We start from the raw sequence: 20,031 nt of genomic DNA, 5'->3' as shown, positions 1-20,031 counted from the left end.
TAAAGAATTGATCAAAGTTTCATGACGGCAGGTCTAGCGGTTTTGGAGATCTAGTGAAAAAAATCATCACTAGACATATGCACATCAAATTTCAGATCATCAGATATTTTATAGAGATTTTAACAATAAGTATAAATTTTGTTTACATTCCTATCGGTTTCGTACCAATGTTGATCTATTAGACGGCGACGCGGCGCTTACGCGCTTTGATATCTCGTATCTATGCAGTGAAAGCAGTTCGATTGCTTTGCAAAAAAAGTTCAGAATTTCCAAAATACTTCAAAATAAAGAAAATATATATATTTAAATTTTTTTTTCAAAAAAGTATATTTTTATCAAAAATTTATAGTTTTCCAAAGATCTATTTTTTTTTCAAATTAAAGCTTTTTCAACAATGTTAATCTTTTTAAAAAATAAAATTTTAAGATTTTTTTGGTACGGGAAGTTCCAGCAATTTGCCTTGCGCGCGCCACTAGTTTTACTTTTGAATATATGATCCTTTATATGATGACAAACTGGTATTGTTAGAATGCAACCAATTATTAGACCTTTTTTTGGTGTGTTTTTTATTTTTTATTTAGATTTTCTACATAATACTAATGAGGTATGTATTACAACGACGCCGCTCAAAGGCCTATTTCACTTTCTATTATTTTATATAAATACTCGATTTGCTACCTTTAACTTTTATTCACAAATTATTTAAGTTATTAAATAAAATAGAAAGATATTTAAGAAAATATTATATAAAAATCGGAAAGTAATTTCGTTTTTTATAGACATTTTGGCATGTAATTTTTACTTTATTAATTACTTTAATAAATTATGTAATGTCAGTTTTAATCGAACATATTTTGTCATATTTCTGGTATTAGCATAATTCCGAGAACATAAATTTTTTGGTCGTTATTGGCAAAAAACTGATCAAAGTGCTTTTTGACATGCCGATTTGAGGTAAAGGTTTTACAGCCTAAAAATTATTTTAGTGACATGAACAATTATTGGTCCGATGTTGGCAGGCCTCGAGAATATGATGAATGTGTCATTGGGTTCCATTCAAGCTACAAAAACTTTTGGAAATCGAGCAAACTTATGTGAGGTCTTGCGTCTTGATGCAGGACTATATCTTGCTTGCGGTTTGATTCTGACCCTTTCTAATGAAGTATATCATTTAGTTCATCCAGCTAATGACATAAGGCATCCAAATTAATCTTTATGTTATCCTGTAAAAACTGAAAAATAAACAACTCCTTTAAAATCTTACCAAACATACTGCATCACCTTTTTCTGGCAAATTTCAGCTTTGCACCTGTTTTGAGCAGGTTCGTCTTTTTGTTTCAAGGGAAATTGCGTGCATTGTATTTTTTACATGCCATTTGACATTCCTAGTGACAATTTGCTTCAAAACCTGATAATTTTCAGAACTTTTCAGATGCGCATCGCGGACGCCAGTGCGGCGACACACTTTTACGAAATTACCGAATTATCGGTAAACCGCCCGATTTTTTGGCGGTATTTTTACCGATATTTACCACAAAAATACCGGTCTTTTCGGTACTTTTACATAAGCGCTATTTGATACATAATACACTAAAGTTTAAATTTCTCGGAACAAATTTATCTTTAAATTCCATAATCATATAAACAGTTATATCTTCAAGTGATTCTATAGGATAATCAAATGTCAAATATTATCTCAACTCGTCATTAAACTGAATATTTATTGCTTTACTAAGGGCTTCATATCGTGTTACAATAAATAGAATTCGACTGATAGATAATGATGTTTGTTTCATCTTATGTAAAAATGTAACGATTTTTTAAGTGATATTTGCGCCAAAATATTTTAAATCATACAGATTACTTCTGCGTAATCTTTATTTTTTTCTAACTTTATATATAATAATTATGATAATTACTAAATATTTGCTTCTTATTACAATTAAACAATATTATTTTTCGAAAACGTTTCGAAGTTTGAAAATACTATAAAAGCATCACATTGTTTTAAATAACAAACTTATTATTTATCTCGACAAAGTATCCGATCTTAAATTAGTGTTGAAAATTATTTTATATAAAAGCTGATTAGTTTTTGGAAAAGGCAGGTCCAGCCGTTTTGAAGATATAGAGCAAAGAATGCAGAAAATGGCAATTGAATTATTGGGAAAACGAAGCATACGATTTGAATAATTCAAAAAATATTTCATTTGTATTGACGTAATGAAGAATTGATTAAATTTTTGCAAAAGCAAGTCTAGACAGAAGCTTAAAGTTGTGTAAGCTATTTTCAAAACTTAATTATACTTATATACTCAATTTCATAATTCATATCTTCTAGTATGAAATAAATTGAGCAAGACTAAAAATTAGAAATTGCAAAATAATAAAAATGGTAAATTCGACGCAAATCTCCCCTAAAAGGATGGCGTTGCCAACTCTGAGAAAATTATCTTTGTTATTTTTAAACAAAAAGTAAGGAAAAATAAAATCCGCATAACACAATTTCCCGCCTGGTTAGTCGCAAGCGGCAGCCACGACGTATAGGGTTTTTCCTTGCGGGATTTTTCACACATAGTTTTCTTAAAGAATGTGAGTCTTAGATGGAGGACAACGACATAGAGTCATAAAATATTATACCTATTTTATGTTGAGCAATAAATTGTTTCGAGTCTATAGAGAAATACGCCTCTGCCGGTGGACTTAAATCGAAAAATAAAGTTTTTGTATAATCTTTATGTGGAAGCTATTATAAGGTATTACCAAAGTGGTAGTTACAATTTTACGGTTTACTTTACTATTAAAACTTTTCAACTATTCTAAAAATAGTTGTATAGTAGTTACTATTATAAAGTAATTATGTTATTTACCAAGCACACACAAATTTCTGAAAAAAGCTATAAATAATTTATTTACAACATAGAATCGAAGCTGGTATAAATAATAATATTATTATTAACTGAATAGATATTGTTTATTAGTTCAGAAACCAGAAGTAGATAAAAGGAAAATTGTCATTTTACAACTTCTATAAAATTTATAAATTTTCAAAAATACAAAACCTTATGTCTTCGATATGAATATTTTAATCATTATGAATTTTCAATTATTTTTATACTGACTGTAAGATTATTGTTGTAATATCTATAAAAATATAATACAATAGCTATTTTTAATCTGTTGAAGGAAAATTTTGATTTTCTCAGAATGTCCGACTGTCTAATTTTATGTTTTCTCGACGTTTAAAGTCGTTTCGATATGTTTGGCTGCAAAGTAGAACTAGTGGTGTGTATGGCATCGTGCTTTAAGGCCAATTGCTGGAACTTCTCGTACCGTAACGAAATGATCAAGGAATGTTAAATGTTTTCAAATAGATTATTATGAAGAAATACTGTAACATTGTCTAATATTTATCAGAATTATATAAACTGAATTGCAAAGTTGAAAATATTTGTTTAAAGTATATCAGAACTTAAGTCAGAATACAATAAAAATCTGAATTATTTTCGATGCACAAAAAAAATTTTTTGAAAAAAAAATTGAAAAAAAAATTGAAACGGTTTGTTTTTCGAAAGCAATTATTTTGTTAAAACAAGCAGAAAGTTCTTTAATAATTCAAATCGCACGCTTAGTTCTCTCAAAAACTGCCAATTTTGCACATTTAACTCTGTATTTCCGAAACCGCAGGACCTGCCTTTGCCAAAAACTAATCACCACGTCATGACGAATTGAATGTTTTTTAGATCATTCAAATCGGATACTCTGTTCTCTCAAAAACTTGATTTGAATTTTCCGTACTCTTTGCTCCGTATCTCCGAAACGGTTGGACCTGCCTTTGCTAAAAACTAATCAGGTCTTCTCCCTATCAATAGAAATAGAATGTTTTTTGAACCATTCAAATCGGTTGATCCGGGCGCCCGAAAACTTGGACAAAAAAATGCGGACGAAAAACTCATACACACATCCATTTTTTCTGAGGTATGCCAAAATGTTCAGAAACCTTCAAAATGTCGAGAAATGCAAAAATTTTCATTTTCGATTTTCGATTTTCCGGGAAGTTAAAAACTAATGTGTGTATGTGTTTGTAAAACGATTTCTCAGAAACGGCTACATCGACCGTTGTAAAATCCATTTGATGAAAATATTTAAGATTGGTTAATTTTGCAAAAATAGCCGCTGACCCCTTTCTTTAAAAATTATAAAAAGTTCACCAATTTTTAATTCAATTTTAATTATAAAATTATGAGCTGCGTCAAAATTCTCCTTTTTTTGGTTTATTTATTATAGCGATCTATACAATGAGATCACTGGTACAATTGTAGGCAATTACAAAAGATCACGATAGCTCCATCTGAAAAAAAAATTAATTCGTAATGATGGGGTTAGTGGTGATTCGTTTTTGGCAAAGACAGGTCCAGCGTTTCGAAGAAATGGATTCAGATGTGTAGAATATTGCAGTTTTTGAGAGAACGAAGCATCCGATTTGAATGATTCAAAAAACGTTTTTCTTGTGTAGATAAAACCATTCATTTTGCGTAATTCATGAAAAAATATTACAAGATTTAAACAAATCATGAAGTTAAATTTGAGCCAAAATGCCACTTATGTCTAAATAGTTTTAGAAGTTAATACAGTTTAATAACCAACCCTAACTTTTGGTTAACATCTGACGAACATTTTCATTTGATAGAAAATTATTTGTTGGTCAAATTTATATCAGATGTTTTTAGAGTTTTGATTAACAGTATGGCATTTGTATAATTTTGTGTCAAAAATAATAACTAACACTAAGAAATGTAAAAAAAAAAATAGTTTTTTTTGCTGATTATACCAGTGGCTGTCGCGCACCCTCACTCTATGATCCCAGACAAGGTTTCAGGCGAAAGCATTAAGTTTTCCTTCCATTTTCATTACCGCGCTAGATTCTTCTAGCTCACGTCTCCTCGTAGTGTAGAGATACAAGAAACAATGGACGCGAAAACTAATTACAGTCGGAAAATGTTGATGGTTGTAGGTTGTAAGGTTCTACGTTGTGCAGACGAATTAGTTGGAAAGCTGGTACAAGCAGATTGCGGAACAGCAGAAGATTACTGGTTCTTAATTTGAATAACCATTTTGTAATTGAATTAAACTCTGACATGGGAATTACTAAATGTTTTTCTGTCCAAATCCAAATCAAACAGAATTAAATATCAGTATTAAGTCTCATATTTACTCACTGATCGTTTGTGACTACCAACTCTTGGTATTATTCAACAACAGGACCCGGCAACATAACTATTTTAGTCGGAAAATTGGCTTCTTTATCTTATTAAATTTTATATTATTAATTGTATTGAGTCCATGCTTTGGTAATAATAAAAAATCATGTAAAATATGATTTAGTCGGCTTACATAAAGCTCTGATAAATGTTTATAACTAATTTAAGTTATATATATAAGATGATTTAGTAAACAATTCGTCCTTCACAGATACTGGACATTTTTGGAGGCATAAGAGGTACTTCTAGTGTTTAATAAAATGACCATTCGGTTTGAATGGCCAAAAAAGTATTTGTTGAGATAGGTTCAAAAGTGTTTAAGAAGTTCGTGATCTATCTGGATGCTGCCGAACTCTATTGAACACTTGCACTTTGCCGAAGGACCAGATATACTTAGCTGTTGGCTATATCAGACCGTTTGAAAAGATAATATGAATAAAAGATGATGAATAACTGTTTGATTATTATATATTTAAAGAATATTAAGACTTATAGATGATTAGATAGTTGAAGTTTGAATTACATGTTATAGTTTTGAGTGTTAATTTACGACTGATCTTAGCTATGTGAAATTTAGGTTGATACTAAATTATGTAGATTTTATAATTTTATATATTTTTCTGATTGGCCCATTTTGTGGAGTTAAGGACACCCCATTACAATTTTGGAACCAATCAGTGGTTATTACATTTATCAACCGATCAGGTATTGGTTGATAAATTGCATGATACGAAGAATTTAAACTGGATACAGGTAGTGCGAATTTCTTGGAAATATAAGGATTATAGGATGATGTAGTTAGGGACAGGTGATAAAAATTCTAGGAAAAATGGATTACTGAATTTGCGACAGGACGCGTAACAATGAAAGGGATGGATGAGGGTTTATTGTCGCTATCCTGCATGGAGATAATAAAATATAATTATACCAGGGTTGGCAATGACGCGTTAACATGCCCCCGGACTTAAAAAATTATGAGGAATTAAATTATGAATATTTTTTAACGTTGCTTAATCATAGTTTTATGCCATTGCTTATAACAATGTTAATGTTTTGAAAGTTTATAGATAGCACATGACATGTGATGATAATATTGATAATAGATTGATTAATGATAATGATAATGATTATGAATATAATGTTAGATTATTCACGGACACTTTACTAGAGTCTTTAAAATTGTCCAAATGTTCAAATTGATTGTTGATTATTGACACTTCACTAAAGGTTTTAAATTGTCTAAATGTTTCAAATGATTGTTAATAATTTACACTTCACAACACTTTGTTTGTTTTATTGCTTCAAATGTTTCAAATTATCTATCGTCAATTGATAAGACACAGATTCTTGATACTACACGTTTCATTAAATTATTGTTTGTTTTCTGATATTGATTATTTTCACTGTTTACACACTTCACTATGGTTTTATTTAATTTTAGTTTTACCACTCGAATGATGCCGTCGTCAATAGGATGCAAATGTGTAGTTTTCCATAATCGTAGTGGTTTTAAAGTTTTATCGAGTAGTAGAACCATACTACCGACCTTCGCTAAGTTTGATAGCATTTTGTGCTAATTGTTGCACAACCGCTTCCGAAGATGTTGCCTTAGTCTCTGATGAAGTTGATAGCATATTATCAGAGATTTCAAGCACGCAAGGATTTAGGATTGATGTTGGTGGTTTGTCAATTAGGAGATGATAGAGGTTTGAAGGATTGTAATTATTTGGATTGGAACCTTGTAAAGATAATAGTCTAAGATTTAATATTGTTTCAATCTGTGTTAATGATTCGCGAGATTTGCTAGAGTTTGCGGTAAATTGTTTTAAAGCTGATATAAAAGATTCCGCGATCAAATCGTATATTACTTCGATGTCGATAGCTTTGGTGACAAAACACACGAACCAATATGTATATGCTTTATACTTTTTATGGACAAAGCTATGGCGATCTCTTAATATCATAAGATTGAATATTTGCACTGTTGCAGCTAAGATTGATTTTTTGTTAATTGTTTGATTTATAGAGATATTTTTAGAATTAAATTCAAACCCTGTCTTGGCTAAAGTTGTAATTGTTTTATCGCCGATATTAAGCCAAGTATTCTGATTGTTTAAAAGATTTTGATAGTTAGCATTAAAATAATTTACGTTGTACTTTGCTTGATTATGTTTAGTAGTTAGATTTTGTTTATTTAAAATAAGTTTTTCTGTTGCATTGACTTTATTTGATAAGTCAACGTCACAGAAGATGTTTTTAATAATATCGCTTTTTGGATTTTGAGTAAGATTCTTATTTGTTACTTGTTTTATTTGATTATTGAATTTTAATAATGGTGCTGAGGTAGTGTCTCTTATTACCGTATTTGATTTAATGTTGTTGTTAGGTTCAAGATGTGCAGCGTTATAATTAACTTGATTTAAGTTAATTGTTAGAATTTGTTTATTTAAAACTAGTTCTTCTGTCGTATTAGCTTTAGTTGATAAGTTATGATTACAGAAGACGTTTTTAATAACATTGCTTTTTTGATATTGAGTAATATTCTCATTTGTTAATTGATTTGTTATTTGATTATTAGAATCTAATAATAGTACCGAGGTAGTTCCTCTTTTTGCCGTATGTGATTTAATGACGTTTATAGTTTCAAGATGCGCAACGTTTTTAGATTTATTATTATTAGATTCATTGAGAGTTATTGATTCAGATGGAATCGAAATATAGTTGTTTAATGTTTTTGTATGATTGTTTACTATAATAGTTTTACTTTCGTACCGCGATTTTAGCAATTCCCAAACACTTATATAGTTGTCCGCGGTAGCAGGTAAAGAATCGATTATGTTACCTGCTTCGCCTTTCAAGCAAGATTTTAGGTAAGAATATTTTTGAGAATTGCTAATATTTGGGTCAATATGAATTGAATAGAATGAATTATAGAACTGTAACCAGTTAATATCTGTACCGTCGAAATGAGGTAAATTAATTACAGCAAATTTATTATTGTTTGTTTGATATGATTTGTCACCAAGGCCACTATTTGAGCTAGGATCTGTTTTAAATGTTTTAATAGTTGTATGTAAAATTGAACAGCATTTAGTATAAGTATCATTGAAATCGTAAAATTCTGTATCTATCAAAAAGTCAATGTACTCTTCGTCATCAAAATGATTTGCAATTTGAATTATTAGTTCTTGAAAAGTATCCAAAGAAGGTTTTAGTATTTCTAATATTTGTTTAAGCTCTGATATATCTAACTTGCTACTCTCATTTTCTCTTATTCTTTTACAAAAGCTATGGATTTGCGTCAAACGAAATTTCATAAACTCTTTTTTGATATTTAAATTTTCTAAAGAATCCATATTAACACAGATCTACTACGCAAAATTCAAATAACGATAGGTAAAGATAATGAATAGGAAGGATTAAGAAAAAGGAGTGCTTAAATTAGACTGACCTTTGTGTTGTCGCGTCATGTGTCCGCAATTGTTCCTCATGAGCTGATTTGGATTCAGCTGTTGTTTCCTTGATAATGGGCTGCAGCTTTATTATGTTATAATTATGCTGCTTCTTGTTGTTTCACGATAATACACAATGCACTTACACTGAGATTTATTGTTAATGTTGATGTTAGTTTGATTTAATTGTTTGAATTGTTGTTGATATAATCGTTGTTTAAATTTGATTTTAGATTAACGTTCATGCGATGCAATGTATTGTGTTAAAAGATGATTTAACTAATTACACTGTGCACTATAAGTTTTAGATTTTAGATTTTAGATTAATGTTCATGCGTTGCAATGTATTATGTTAAAAGATGATTTAACTAATTACACTTTGCACTATGAGTTTTAGATTTTAGATTTTAGATGAAGGTTTTTAACTTAATATGCGATGCAGTGTATCACGCTAGAAGATGAAGATTTAAATAATACACTGTGCACTAAGTTTTAGATTTTAGATTTTAGATAAAGGTTTTTAACTTAATATGCGATGCAATGTATTACACTAGAAGATAAAGATTTAAATAATACACTGTGCACTAAGTTTTAGATTTTAGATTTTAGATAAAGGTTTTTAACTTAATATGCGATGCAATGTATTACACTAGAAGATGAAGATTTAAATAATACACTGTGCACTAAGTTTTAGATTTTAGATTTTAGATAAAGGTTTTTAACTTAATATGCGATGCAATGTATTACACTAGAAGATAAAGATTTAAATAATACACTGTGCACTAAGTTTTAGATTTTAGATTTTAGATAAAGGTTTTTAACTTAATATGCGATGCAATGTATTACACTAGAAGATGAAGATTTAAATAATACACTGTGCACTAAGTTTTAGATTTTAGATTTTAGATAAAGGTTTTTAACTTAATATGCGATGCAATGTATTACACTAGAAGATGAAGATTTAAATAATACACTGTGCACTAAGTTTTAGATTTTAGATTTTAAATAAAGGTTTAGATTGTTTCTTTCACTTTCACTGGTTAATCCGGTTCGAATAGGACCAAAAAATGTTTAATAAAATGACCATTCGGTTTGAATGGCCAAAAAAGTATTTGTTGAGATAGGTTCAAAAGTGTTTAAGAAGTTCGTGATCTATCTGGATGCTGCCGAACTCTATTGAACACTTGCACTTTGCCGAAGGACCAGATATACTTAGCTGTTGGCTATATCAGACCGTTTGAAAAGATAATATGAATAAAAGATGATGAATAACTGTTTGATTATTATATATTTAAAGAATATTAAGACTTATAGATGATTAGATAGTTGAAGTTTGAATTACATGTTATAGTTTTGAGTGTTAATTTACGACTGATCTTAGCTATGTGAAATTTAGGTTGATACTAAATTATGTAGATTTTATAATTTTATATATTTTTCTGATTGGCCCATTTTGTGGAGTTAAGGACACCCCATTACAATTTTGGAACCAATCAGTGGTTATTACATTTATCAACCGATCAGGTATTGGTTGATAAATTGCATGATACGAAGAATTTAAACTGGATACAGGTAGTGCGAATTTCTTGGAAATATAAGGATTATAGGATGATGTAGTTAGGGACAGGTGATAAAAATTCTAGGAAAAATGGATTACTGAATTTGCGACAGGACGCGTAACAATGAAAGGGATGGATGAGGGTTTATTGTCGCTATCCTGCATGGAGATAATAAAATATAATTATACCAGGGTTGGCAATGACGCGTTAACATCTAGTTTTAATGCATTTTTATTTCTGAATTTCGATTATTACATGATTACACATAGATAATTCAACTTTATGATTGTTATCAACGTCCAGAAAGAGAAGCTAATATTTTCGCAAAAAAAACTATTTTCTAATTTTTTTTTCTCGAATTTTCAAGTCATTCCGAAAATTTTGGTAAAAGTATGTGTGTTTGGACGCACATTAGTGTGCGTTTGAGGCAATTTTTGACTTATCGATTTGAAAAAAATGAGCCATTCGGGGTAACTCTATGAGTACATGAATTGCATATTAGTACTGTGAGTCAATAAGCCGAGCCATTTTTTGTAATTATCAGAAAAGTATAAAATGTTCTATTGTGGCCGGAATCTCATTGATTAGTTTTTAGTAACGATCGACTGGGCCGTTTCTTCGTAATTAAACGTTGAAAATATTCTTGAGGTTTTTGATAAAACTTTGTATGACTATAGATATCGTAGTCTGAAATATATACTACAATATTATAGGCCTACGATGAGCGGTTGAGGTACAAAAAATCATCAAAGTTTAGAATTTTGCCCTGCATTAAAGCGATTCTAATCAGAATCAGTACTGAAGCATCTGTGCGTTCTGTGGCATTTTTGATAGCTGAAACTGATGAAACGTGTTTAGAACACAAAATAGATGAAATGAAATGTTTTAAACAAATTAGTTTAATTAATACAATTATAGATTTAATAGCTATATTTGAAAGAAATAGATTGGTAATCGTATTTATTATTTCTTAGTGAAAGCAAAAAATTATATTTTTCAAAAAAATCAGCTTATTCTCGTGTTTTATTGATTAGTTTTTTTTGTCAAATCCAAGTATCCCCCATAATATGATAGAGTAAACAAAGGAAAATATACGTAAAATTATAGCAAAACAATTATATCAATAAAATACTTTTCATTTTAAATATAATATATATGCACAATAAAATATGTAATTATATTAAAATAAAATCAAAATTAATATTTTAGCTGAAAGTATTGTTATAATGAGCATAATTGGTCCTTCTAAGAAATAAATACACGCAAATAGATTTATTATGTATACGTATTTTCAAAAAAGTTCAAACATTTAAAAGAAAATCAAAAATGTTAGTTCTTTCACGTAACTAAAAATACACGAGATGTTTAGTGGGGGAGGGGGAGGCGGGTAATTTTGAATATCACCATGCATCACCAAGGGGGAGAGGGGGTCAAAAAATCCTTAAAAACTCGCTCACGTGATTAATGGACGCCCCCTAGGGTAAGTTATTGTAATCGTCCAAAAATCGAAATTGGAAATTTTTACATTTCTCGACGTTTTGAAGGTTTCTGAACATTTTGGCATACCTCAGAAAAAATGGATGTGTGTGTGTATGTATGTATGGATACAATTTTTCGTCTACTTTTTTGGGTGCACTGATCAACCGATTTGAAAGGTTCAATAAACATTCGATTCCTATTGATAGGGAAATGTGCTGGTTAGTTTTTGGCAAAGGAAGGTTCAGCCGTTTTGGAGATACGGAGCAAAGAGTACAGAAAATAGTAATCGAGTTTTTGAGAGATCGGAGCATCCGATTTAAATGATACAAAAAACATTCAAATCGTAATGACGGGGAGAAGGGGTGATTAGTTTTTGGCAAAGGCAGCAGCGGTTTTGGAGATACAGAGCTAAATGTGCAAAAAATTGAGAGAAAGAATTTTTGAGAGAACTAAGCGTCCTATATATTAATGATTCAAAGAATTTTCTGCTTGTTTTAACAAAATAATTGCTTTTGGAATTTTTTTTTTTCAAAAAAGTAATTTTGACTTGAGTTCTAATATACTTTAAACAAATAATTTCAACTTTGCAATTCAGTTTATATAATCCTTATAAATATTAAACAATGTTACAGTATTTGTTTATAATAATCTAATTGAAAAACATTTATTATTCCTCGAACATTTTGTTACAGTGCAGGCAGTTCCAGCAGATTGCCTTAAGGCACGATGCCATACACCACTAGTTATCCTTTTAATCCGACTCTTTAAGTTAACGGTGGCGATGAAAAAAGCTCCACGGGAATTAAGTGTGCATGACAGTTTTTGTCATTTGCGTTCCTCCGGTATCCCGTTCCGGTGTCCGTGTTAGTTTCTTTGTCCTCGCGAGCTTTTTCGTCAGTCGGTATTAATTATAACGAACCGACAAAGAGACGTGTTCTTCACCTGGGACACTAACGCGACGCTAAAGTTAATTTGAGCAAACGACTACGCCCGAATAAATTCTGGGACTGTGTGCTAGTGCTCGGTCAGAGTCGGATTTTAGTTTGTGAAATTTAAAACACTAAACTTAGTTAATCGTTTTATTATGTGCAAAAACTTATATATGATCAAAGTACTTGCTTAGAAATGGAATTGTTTTTGTTTGAAATAAATTGTACCTGATTCTAAATTATGAGTATCAAGTATGAGAATTTGCAAGTCCCACAAATGTAGATATCTCGACAAAATCAACATTCGGCCAAACTTATATCCTACTCAACCCATCGCAAACATTGGTATGAAAACAGATGTAGTTACCATAATAACAATATAAATACTTAATTTGATGTATAAAATGATATATTATAGGATAAAAAGATTTTAATACAAAAATATATTTTTTGTACATCAAATTTAGTATTTATTTTTATATTAAGGGAACCACACCTCTTTCTATATATGGTAAACTTGAAGAAAGTATGCATACCACTAGTTTTAGGAACGCGTATTACTCCAATTATGTATATAAAAATAAACTCTTTATTTAAGATATTACAGTATATCATTTTTAATACCTCGTATAAAGAGTTTAATTTTAAATAATTGAAACAAAAGGGAGGAGTCCCCAAGTGGCGGACACCTAAGGTTAACTTATAAATAAATAAAAAAATATTTTACGAAATGTTTATTAAATTATGATTTATGTTAGATAACAAAGTTAGAAATCAAACTAAATTAACAAAAACGCAATCTTTGCTAAAAAATAATTAATACTATCAATCAAACTTTGCTATCAAAAAATATGACTTTAAACAGTGGCACCTAAAACCGGACATTTCAAAATAACCTTCATTGATCACATATGTAACCATCTCCACATTCTTGAATGTCTGCAAATGTGTCTTTGACGAATATTCTTACTAATTAGATATTGCAAAAAATGTCACTATTTATCCACCCCCTTGGCTGGGCCACACCGATGCTCTCAGATGGTGCATTTATAACCTTTTTATTCTTTGACTAGGAAATACGAAAAATGAAGGTATGTAGTGATCATTAGCACTCATACAGAACAAAATTGAATAATTGAAACAAATTACGTAAATTCTCACAAGAAATATCAATAAGTTTACTGTCCGGCACTAAGGGACGACTTAGTGTCCGTTGCTAAGTGACGGACATTTTCGTTCATTTGGTGGCACCTACTAAAATTGGTTAAAGATCTAATAATATTCTACCAGTTTACGGATAACGATCAAGTAGAACTTTTATCTTTGCATACCACTCAAACGTAATGCATAAATATGCTAGAATTACTTCTATTGATATTTAGGTGACGCCGTGCTTTTGCGCCTAAAACAGGAAAGGGTTGCTCTCGTCGTGGCCGTGTGCGTCACAGGCGAAGCTTGGCACGTGATCCTGTACCTGTGTGCCACCAGTGCCCCTTTCACTTGTATTTTGAAATGAAACCATTTATACTCGCTTAAATAATTTGTGTTAAATAGAGCGTCCGGTGGTTGGTGCCGTCCGGCGTTACGGGACTTCCCCCTACGTGTTCCTATATTGGAACACACTTATGATAATATTGTTTTTATATTTCTTTTTTGACATAATTACTTTGACATATTACATTATTCACTTTTTTAACATTGTTGTGTGTGTGTTTATCACAATTTTTAGCACATCAAATATGTTAGTTATTTATAATAAATGTTTTGATTTTATTGCATATTTAAGATAAATACTCGAACGTAGAAGGTCTCTTCACGAAATGTAACATTAAATTAATTATAACGTAATTAATTATAATGTAATATTAAATTAATCCATTTTCGAAGATGCATTTGGCATAACGGAATGAAATAGTCTAATTTTTAACTTCCCGTGGGGCAAGTTATAGTAATCGCAAAAAAATCAAAAATGAAAATTTTTATATATCTTTACGTTTCAGAGGTTTCTGAACATTTTGGCATACCTTAGAAAAAATGGATGTATGTGTGTGTGTGTGTGTATGTATGTATGTATGTATGTATGTGTGTGTATGTATGTGCGGATACAAATTTTCGTCGACGATTTCGGGAACACGGATCAACCGATTTGAATAATTCAAAAAACATTAGATTCGTATTGATAAGGAGACGTGCTGATTAGTTTTGGGCGAAGGCAGCGTCTGATCTTTTGAGCGTCCGATTTTAAGAATTCAAAAAATATTTTACTTGTATTGACAAGGTGAAGAACCAATCTAATTTTCATAAAGGCAGGTCTAGCGGTTTCGGAGATCTAATGAAAAAAGTAAAAAAAAATGCCATTTGGTGGTCAAAAATGATCATTAGACATATGCACATCAAATTATCAGATACTTTATAGATATTTTAACAATAAGTATAATTTTGGTTTACATTTCTATGGGTTCCGTACCAATGTTTACGCGTTAGACGTCGACGCGGCGCTTACGCGGTTTGATATTTCGTCTTTATGCAGTTAAAGCAGTACGATTGCTTTGAAAAAAAGTTAAGATCTTTCCAAATATGTCAAAATAAAGAAAACATTTTTTTTTTCAAAAAAAAAAATTAAAAAAAAATTTTTTTTTCAAAAAAAAGTAATTTTTTGTCTAATTGTTTGTCAAAAATCTTATTTTTTCGAAGTAAATTTTTTTCAAAAATGTTAATCGTTTTTAAAAAAATAATAATTTTTGGTACGGGAAGTTCGAGCAATTTGCCTGAAGGCACTATGCCTTAATTGCCTTAAGACAAAATTCCACTTACAGCTAGTTTAATTAACTTCCCGTAGGGCAAGTTATAGTAATCGCAAAAAAATCGAAAATGAAAATTTTTATATATCTTTACGTTTCAAAGGTTTCTGAACATTTTGGCATACCTTAGAAAAAATGGATGTATGTGTGTGTGTGTGTGTATGTATGTATGTATGTATGTATGTATGTATGTATGTGCGTGTGTGTATGTATGTGCGGATACAAATTTTCGTCGACGATTTCGGAAACACGGATCAACCGATTTCAATAATTCAAAAAAAATTCGATTTGTATTGATAAGGAGACGTGCTGATTAGTTTTTGGCGAAGGCAGGTCTAGCCGTTCCGAAGATACGGGGCAAAAAGTGCCAAAAACGGTACCTCCGTTTTCAAGAGAACGGAGCGTCCGATTTGAATAATTCAAAAAACATTGTATTTGTATTGACAAGATGAATCATCGATACAATTTTCATGATGGTAGGTCCAGCGGTTTTGGAGATATAGAGGAAAAAGTAAAAAAATGAGTCATTTGGCGGTCAAAAATGATCATTAGACATATGCACATCAAATTATCAGATAATTTATAGAGTCTTTAACAATAAGTATACATTTTGTTAACATTCCTATGGGTTCCGTACCAATGCTTATGCGTTAGACAGCGACGCGGCGCTTACGCGCTTTATATTTTGTCCTTATGCAGTTAAAGCAGTACGATTTCTTTGAAAAAAGTTCAGATCTTCCACAATATGTCAAAATAAAGAAAAAAAAAATTTTTCAAAAAAAAATTTTTTTTTTTTAATTTTTTTTAAAAAAATTTTTTTTTTCAAAAAAAACTATTTTTTTGTCCAATTTATAGTTTCTCAAAAATCTTATTTTTTCAAAGTATTTTTTTTTTTAAATATTAATCGTTTTTAAAAAAATAATAATTTTTGGTACGGGAAGTTCCAGCAATTTGCCTTAAGGCACGATGCCCTAATTGCCTTAAGACAGAATTCCACTTACAGCTAGTTTTATTTCTGTATTTCAGTGCCCATGACGACGGTGGAGGCCCTGTCTGGAGAGCCCGCTCATTTACCCTGCGACATCGGCACCAGCGAGCAAGGCGATCATGTTATCCTGGTGCTTTGGTATCGCGAAGACATGGGCACACCCATCTACAGGTAACAAACAAATCCTACTTTGTCACCGTGTATGTCTGTAACTAGTTACGTATTTTGAAACAAGAGAATCTATTGGATTTTTTCTCCATATGCTGTTTCAAACGTAATGCAAAATTGACGTATGTGCAAAGAAAAACATTGTTTTATTTGAAATTCAAGTAGTATTTATATATATGAAGCCTGAGGATTCTTTTACACCGCTCATTTATATTCTATCAATGGAATATGAATCTTTATAGGAACAACTTTTAATGTTGGTGCTTTTCTGAGCACTTTAATAATAGAATGAATATTAAAAAATAAAAATGATAACTACTGGAAATTTTCAATCTTCATAAAACTTCACACTAAAGTAATAGCTGCGTAGGCTTGTTGATTTTTTTATTATTTTTTTGTTTTTCCTAATTATTTTATCCTCATAGTAATTATCATTTATCAATTCTTTACATGTGTAGTTTTTAATTATCTACTCTAGCAATTCTTTTACTGATTTTACTGAAATGATAAATATATGATCATAATATTAACAATATACAAAATCATAGCTGATTTTCGTCACTTTTTTTATTGTCAATCAATTATTGATTTGTTGACTGACTTAACACCCATATGAATTAATTGATGTAGTCAGTTTTTGAAGTCGGTAACTATTTCTTTTCTAAAAGATTTGAAAATTTTAAGTAAATGTACTTCAAATATTTAAAATGTGAAAGATTTCAGTTTTTCTTGAGTACAATTGTAATAAAAAATATTATTCATACCTTTACTAAAATAAAGAAGCTGGTAGTGAATTTTTTTTTGTGGAAAGTTGTATGAACTTCCCAAAACTGCCAACTTGCTTACTTATATAATTTACTTCATTTACACTTTAATACCTGTTCTTTGTCTTAGACAAAGACAAAGATAGATAGAATTAAATACAGGAAGACTGGTAGACAAATTGTCTACCAGTCTACCTGTATTTAATTCTATCTATCTTCTTATTAACCAATAACTCTATTTATATATGAATCACTAAAGATCATATTTGACCGACAAATCTCAATTTAAAAAAGGAGTGCATCTCCTAAACCGCTGGGTTTGCCTTCGCAAAAATGTTATCAATCTTTTATTTCATTTGATTGGTTAATTCATGCTCCTGTAATCGTAGACGCAAAAATGTATTCATATATATGCACATACACACAAACACAATGGATATGTGTATCAATTTTTTTATAAGGTATACCAGAATGTTCAAGAACTTGAAACAAAATACAAATTTTTATTTGTATAAAGTTAAATTTTAGCATGATGTAAGTAGTAAATTTAATAGAACTTTGAATTTCTTATAATGAATGATTGATTCTGATAGAATTGTGAGATTTGTTAAATTTAAGTTCAGATTAAATTTCATGCTTTCGATTTTTTAATTGCATAAAATTACACTTATAATTAATTAATTATACTTTATTATTACTTATTATTTATTAGTTATATTTCTTGAGAATTTTACGCGCAAAAATATAGTTTAGGAAATAGTAGAACAACTCGTTCGATAAGAAGAGTAATATTTCAAGAGTTGAAAAATTATTCATGACTTGACGACAAACAACTATTCGAATAAATTCTTGTCCCTAATCTTCTGAATATGTAAATATAAGTAGTAGTCGAGTGCATCTTCTATTTTGGTTTCGTACATGTTCAACATTCGAGCATTCTGATGTTGGAAGTTATAAAGAATTCCGTGTTCATCGAGCGATATGTGTGCGCGCATTACGACGTTAATTGCGTAGAGGAATGTTTTTAAAATTCCGACAGGCGCCAGTCGACGATGCTCGTTTTTTCGATGGTGCCCTTAATGAGGAGAAATTGGCGAATTTTAATCATGCATTAATTAAACCAGTGGTACATGGCATCGCGGCTTAAGGAAAATTGCTGGAACTTCCAGTAACGAAAACTATATTAAAAGAAAACTTTGCAAAACTTTGAAACAATTAGATTTTTGCAAAATTATGATTTTTTTTGAAAAAAATGACTTTTTTGAAAAAAATTATTTGTTTAATATATTGATTTTTTTGTATTTTGATTTTTTTTTTGAAAATCTTGAACATTTTTTCAAGCAATCGCGTTGCATTGCTGATTTGAAGTCGAATATCAAAGCGCGTAAGCGCCGCGTATTTGTCTAACGCGTAAACATTGGTACGGAACCCATATAAATGTACACAAAATTTGTACTTATTACTATAATCTTTATAAATCATCTGATAATACAATGTACATATGTCTAATGATAATTTTTGACCGCCAAATGGTATTTGTAACTTCCCAAAGGAGAAGTTAATGTTTTCTCAAAAACTGCATTTTTTGCAGTTTTTGCTCAAAAAATCCGATTTGCTAGTATTATGTTTTCTCGACGTTTCAAGCCATTCTGAATCGAAAGAGACCAAATTTGGAAAAAGTATGTGTGTGTGTGTTTATGTGAACAGATTTTCTGCCGTAAATCGACGTTTTCTAGAATCGACGATTTCAAAAATTTAAAAGCCAGTTTTGTGCGACGATCGGCCGAGACGTTTCTTTATAAATAGCAGAAAAGTGAAAAATTTTTCGTCCACGTTTTAGCCCGCAATTTTCAATCGATTATGAAAATTCAAAAACCGTTCGAAAAATATTGGTTGGGAATCGTGCTGATTAGTTTTTGGTAAAAATCTAAAATGAAAATTTTTGCATTTCTCGACGGTTTGAAGATTTCTGAACATTTTGGTATACCTCAGAAAAAATGCATGTGTGTGTTTTTTTGTTCACGTTTTCGGACGCACGCATCAACCGATTTGTAATGGTTCAAAAAACATTCGATTTCTATTGATAGGGAGATGTGCTGATTAGATATTGGCAAAGGCAGGTCCAGCCGTTACGAGTAGAAGGAGCAAAGAGGCAGAAAATAGAAATAGTGTTTTTAAGAGAATGGAGCATCCGATTTGAATGATCTAAAAAATATTCAATTAGTATAATGATTGGGGAAATGGCTATTAGTTTTTGGCAAAGGCGGGCCCAGCCATTTCGAAGATACAGAACAAAAAATTGCAGTTTTTGAGAAAAATAAGCATCCGTATTGATTGATTCCAAGAACTTACTGCTTGTTTCAACAAAATAATTGTTTTTGAAAAAAAAAATTGTTTCAATTTTTTTTGTATAATATTTTTTTTTAATTTTGACTAAAGTTCTGATATACTTTAAACAAATAATGTCAACTTTGCTATTCAGTTTATATAATTCTTAAAAATATTAGACAATGTTACAATATTTATAATAATCTTTTGAAAACATTTAATATTCTTCGAACATTTCGTTACGTTACGGGAAGTAGCAGCAATTTGCCTTAAGTTACGATGCCATACACCGCTAGTTAATG

At 30.3% G+C, this 20,031-nt stretch overlaps 1 protein-coding gene across 1 annotated transcript in view; it reads left to right on the top strand.

Annotated features, from left to right (window-relative positions):
• Window positions 1-1,009: 1,009 nt before the first annotated feature.
• LOC113385496 (hemicentin-2-like) overlaps window positions 1,010-20,031 on the top strand; it is a 147,571-nt gene continuing 128,549 nt past the window's right edge. Inside the window, exons 1-2 of the mRNA XM_026623352.1 lie at window positions 1,010-1,136; window positions 16,508-16,640. Of these exons, the coding sequence (XP_026479137.1) occupies window positions 1,010-1,136; window positions 16,508-16,640 (260 nt within the window). The remainder of the gene's footprint in view (window positions 1,137-16,507; window positions 16,641-20,031) is intronic.

This window comes from Ctenocephalides felis, unplaced genomic scaffold (assembly GCF_003426905.1).
Source record: "Ctenocephalides felis isolate EL2017-DRISC unplaced genomic scaffold, ASM342690v1 CF-g0.4_SCAFFOLD_03571, whole genome shotgun sequence".
In the NCBI taxonomy this organism is placed as follows: domain Eukaryota; kingdom Metazoa; phylum Arthropoda; class Insecta; order Siphonaptera; family Pulicidae; genus Ctenocephalides; species Ctenocephalides felis.
This window is presented reverse-complemented; position numbering and strand designations above follow the sequence as displayed.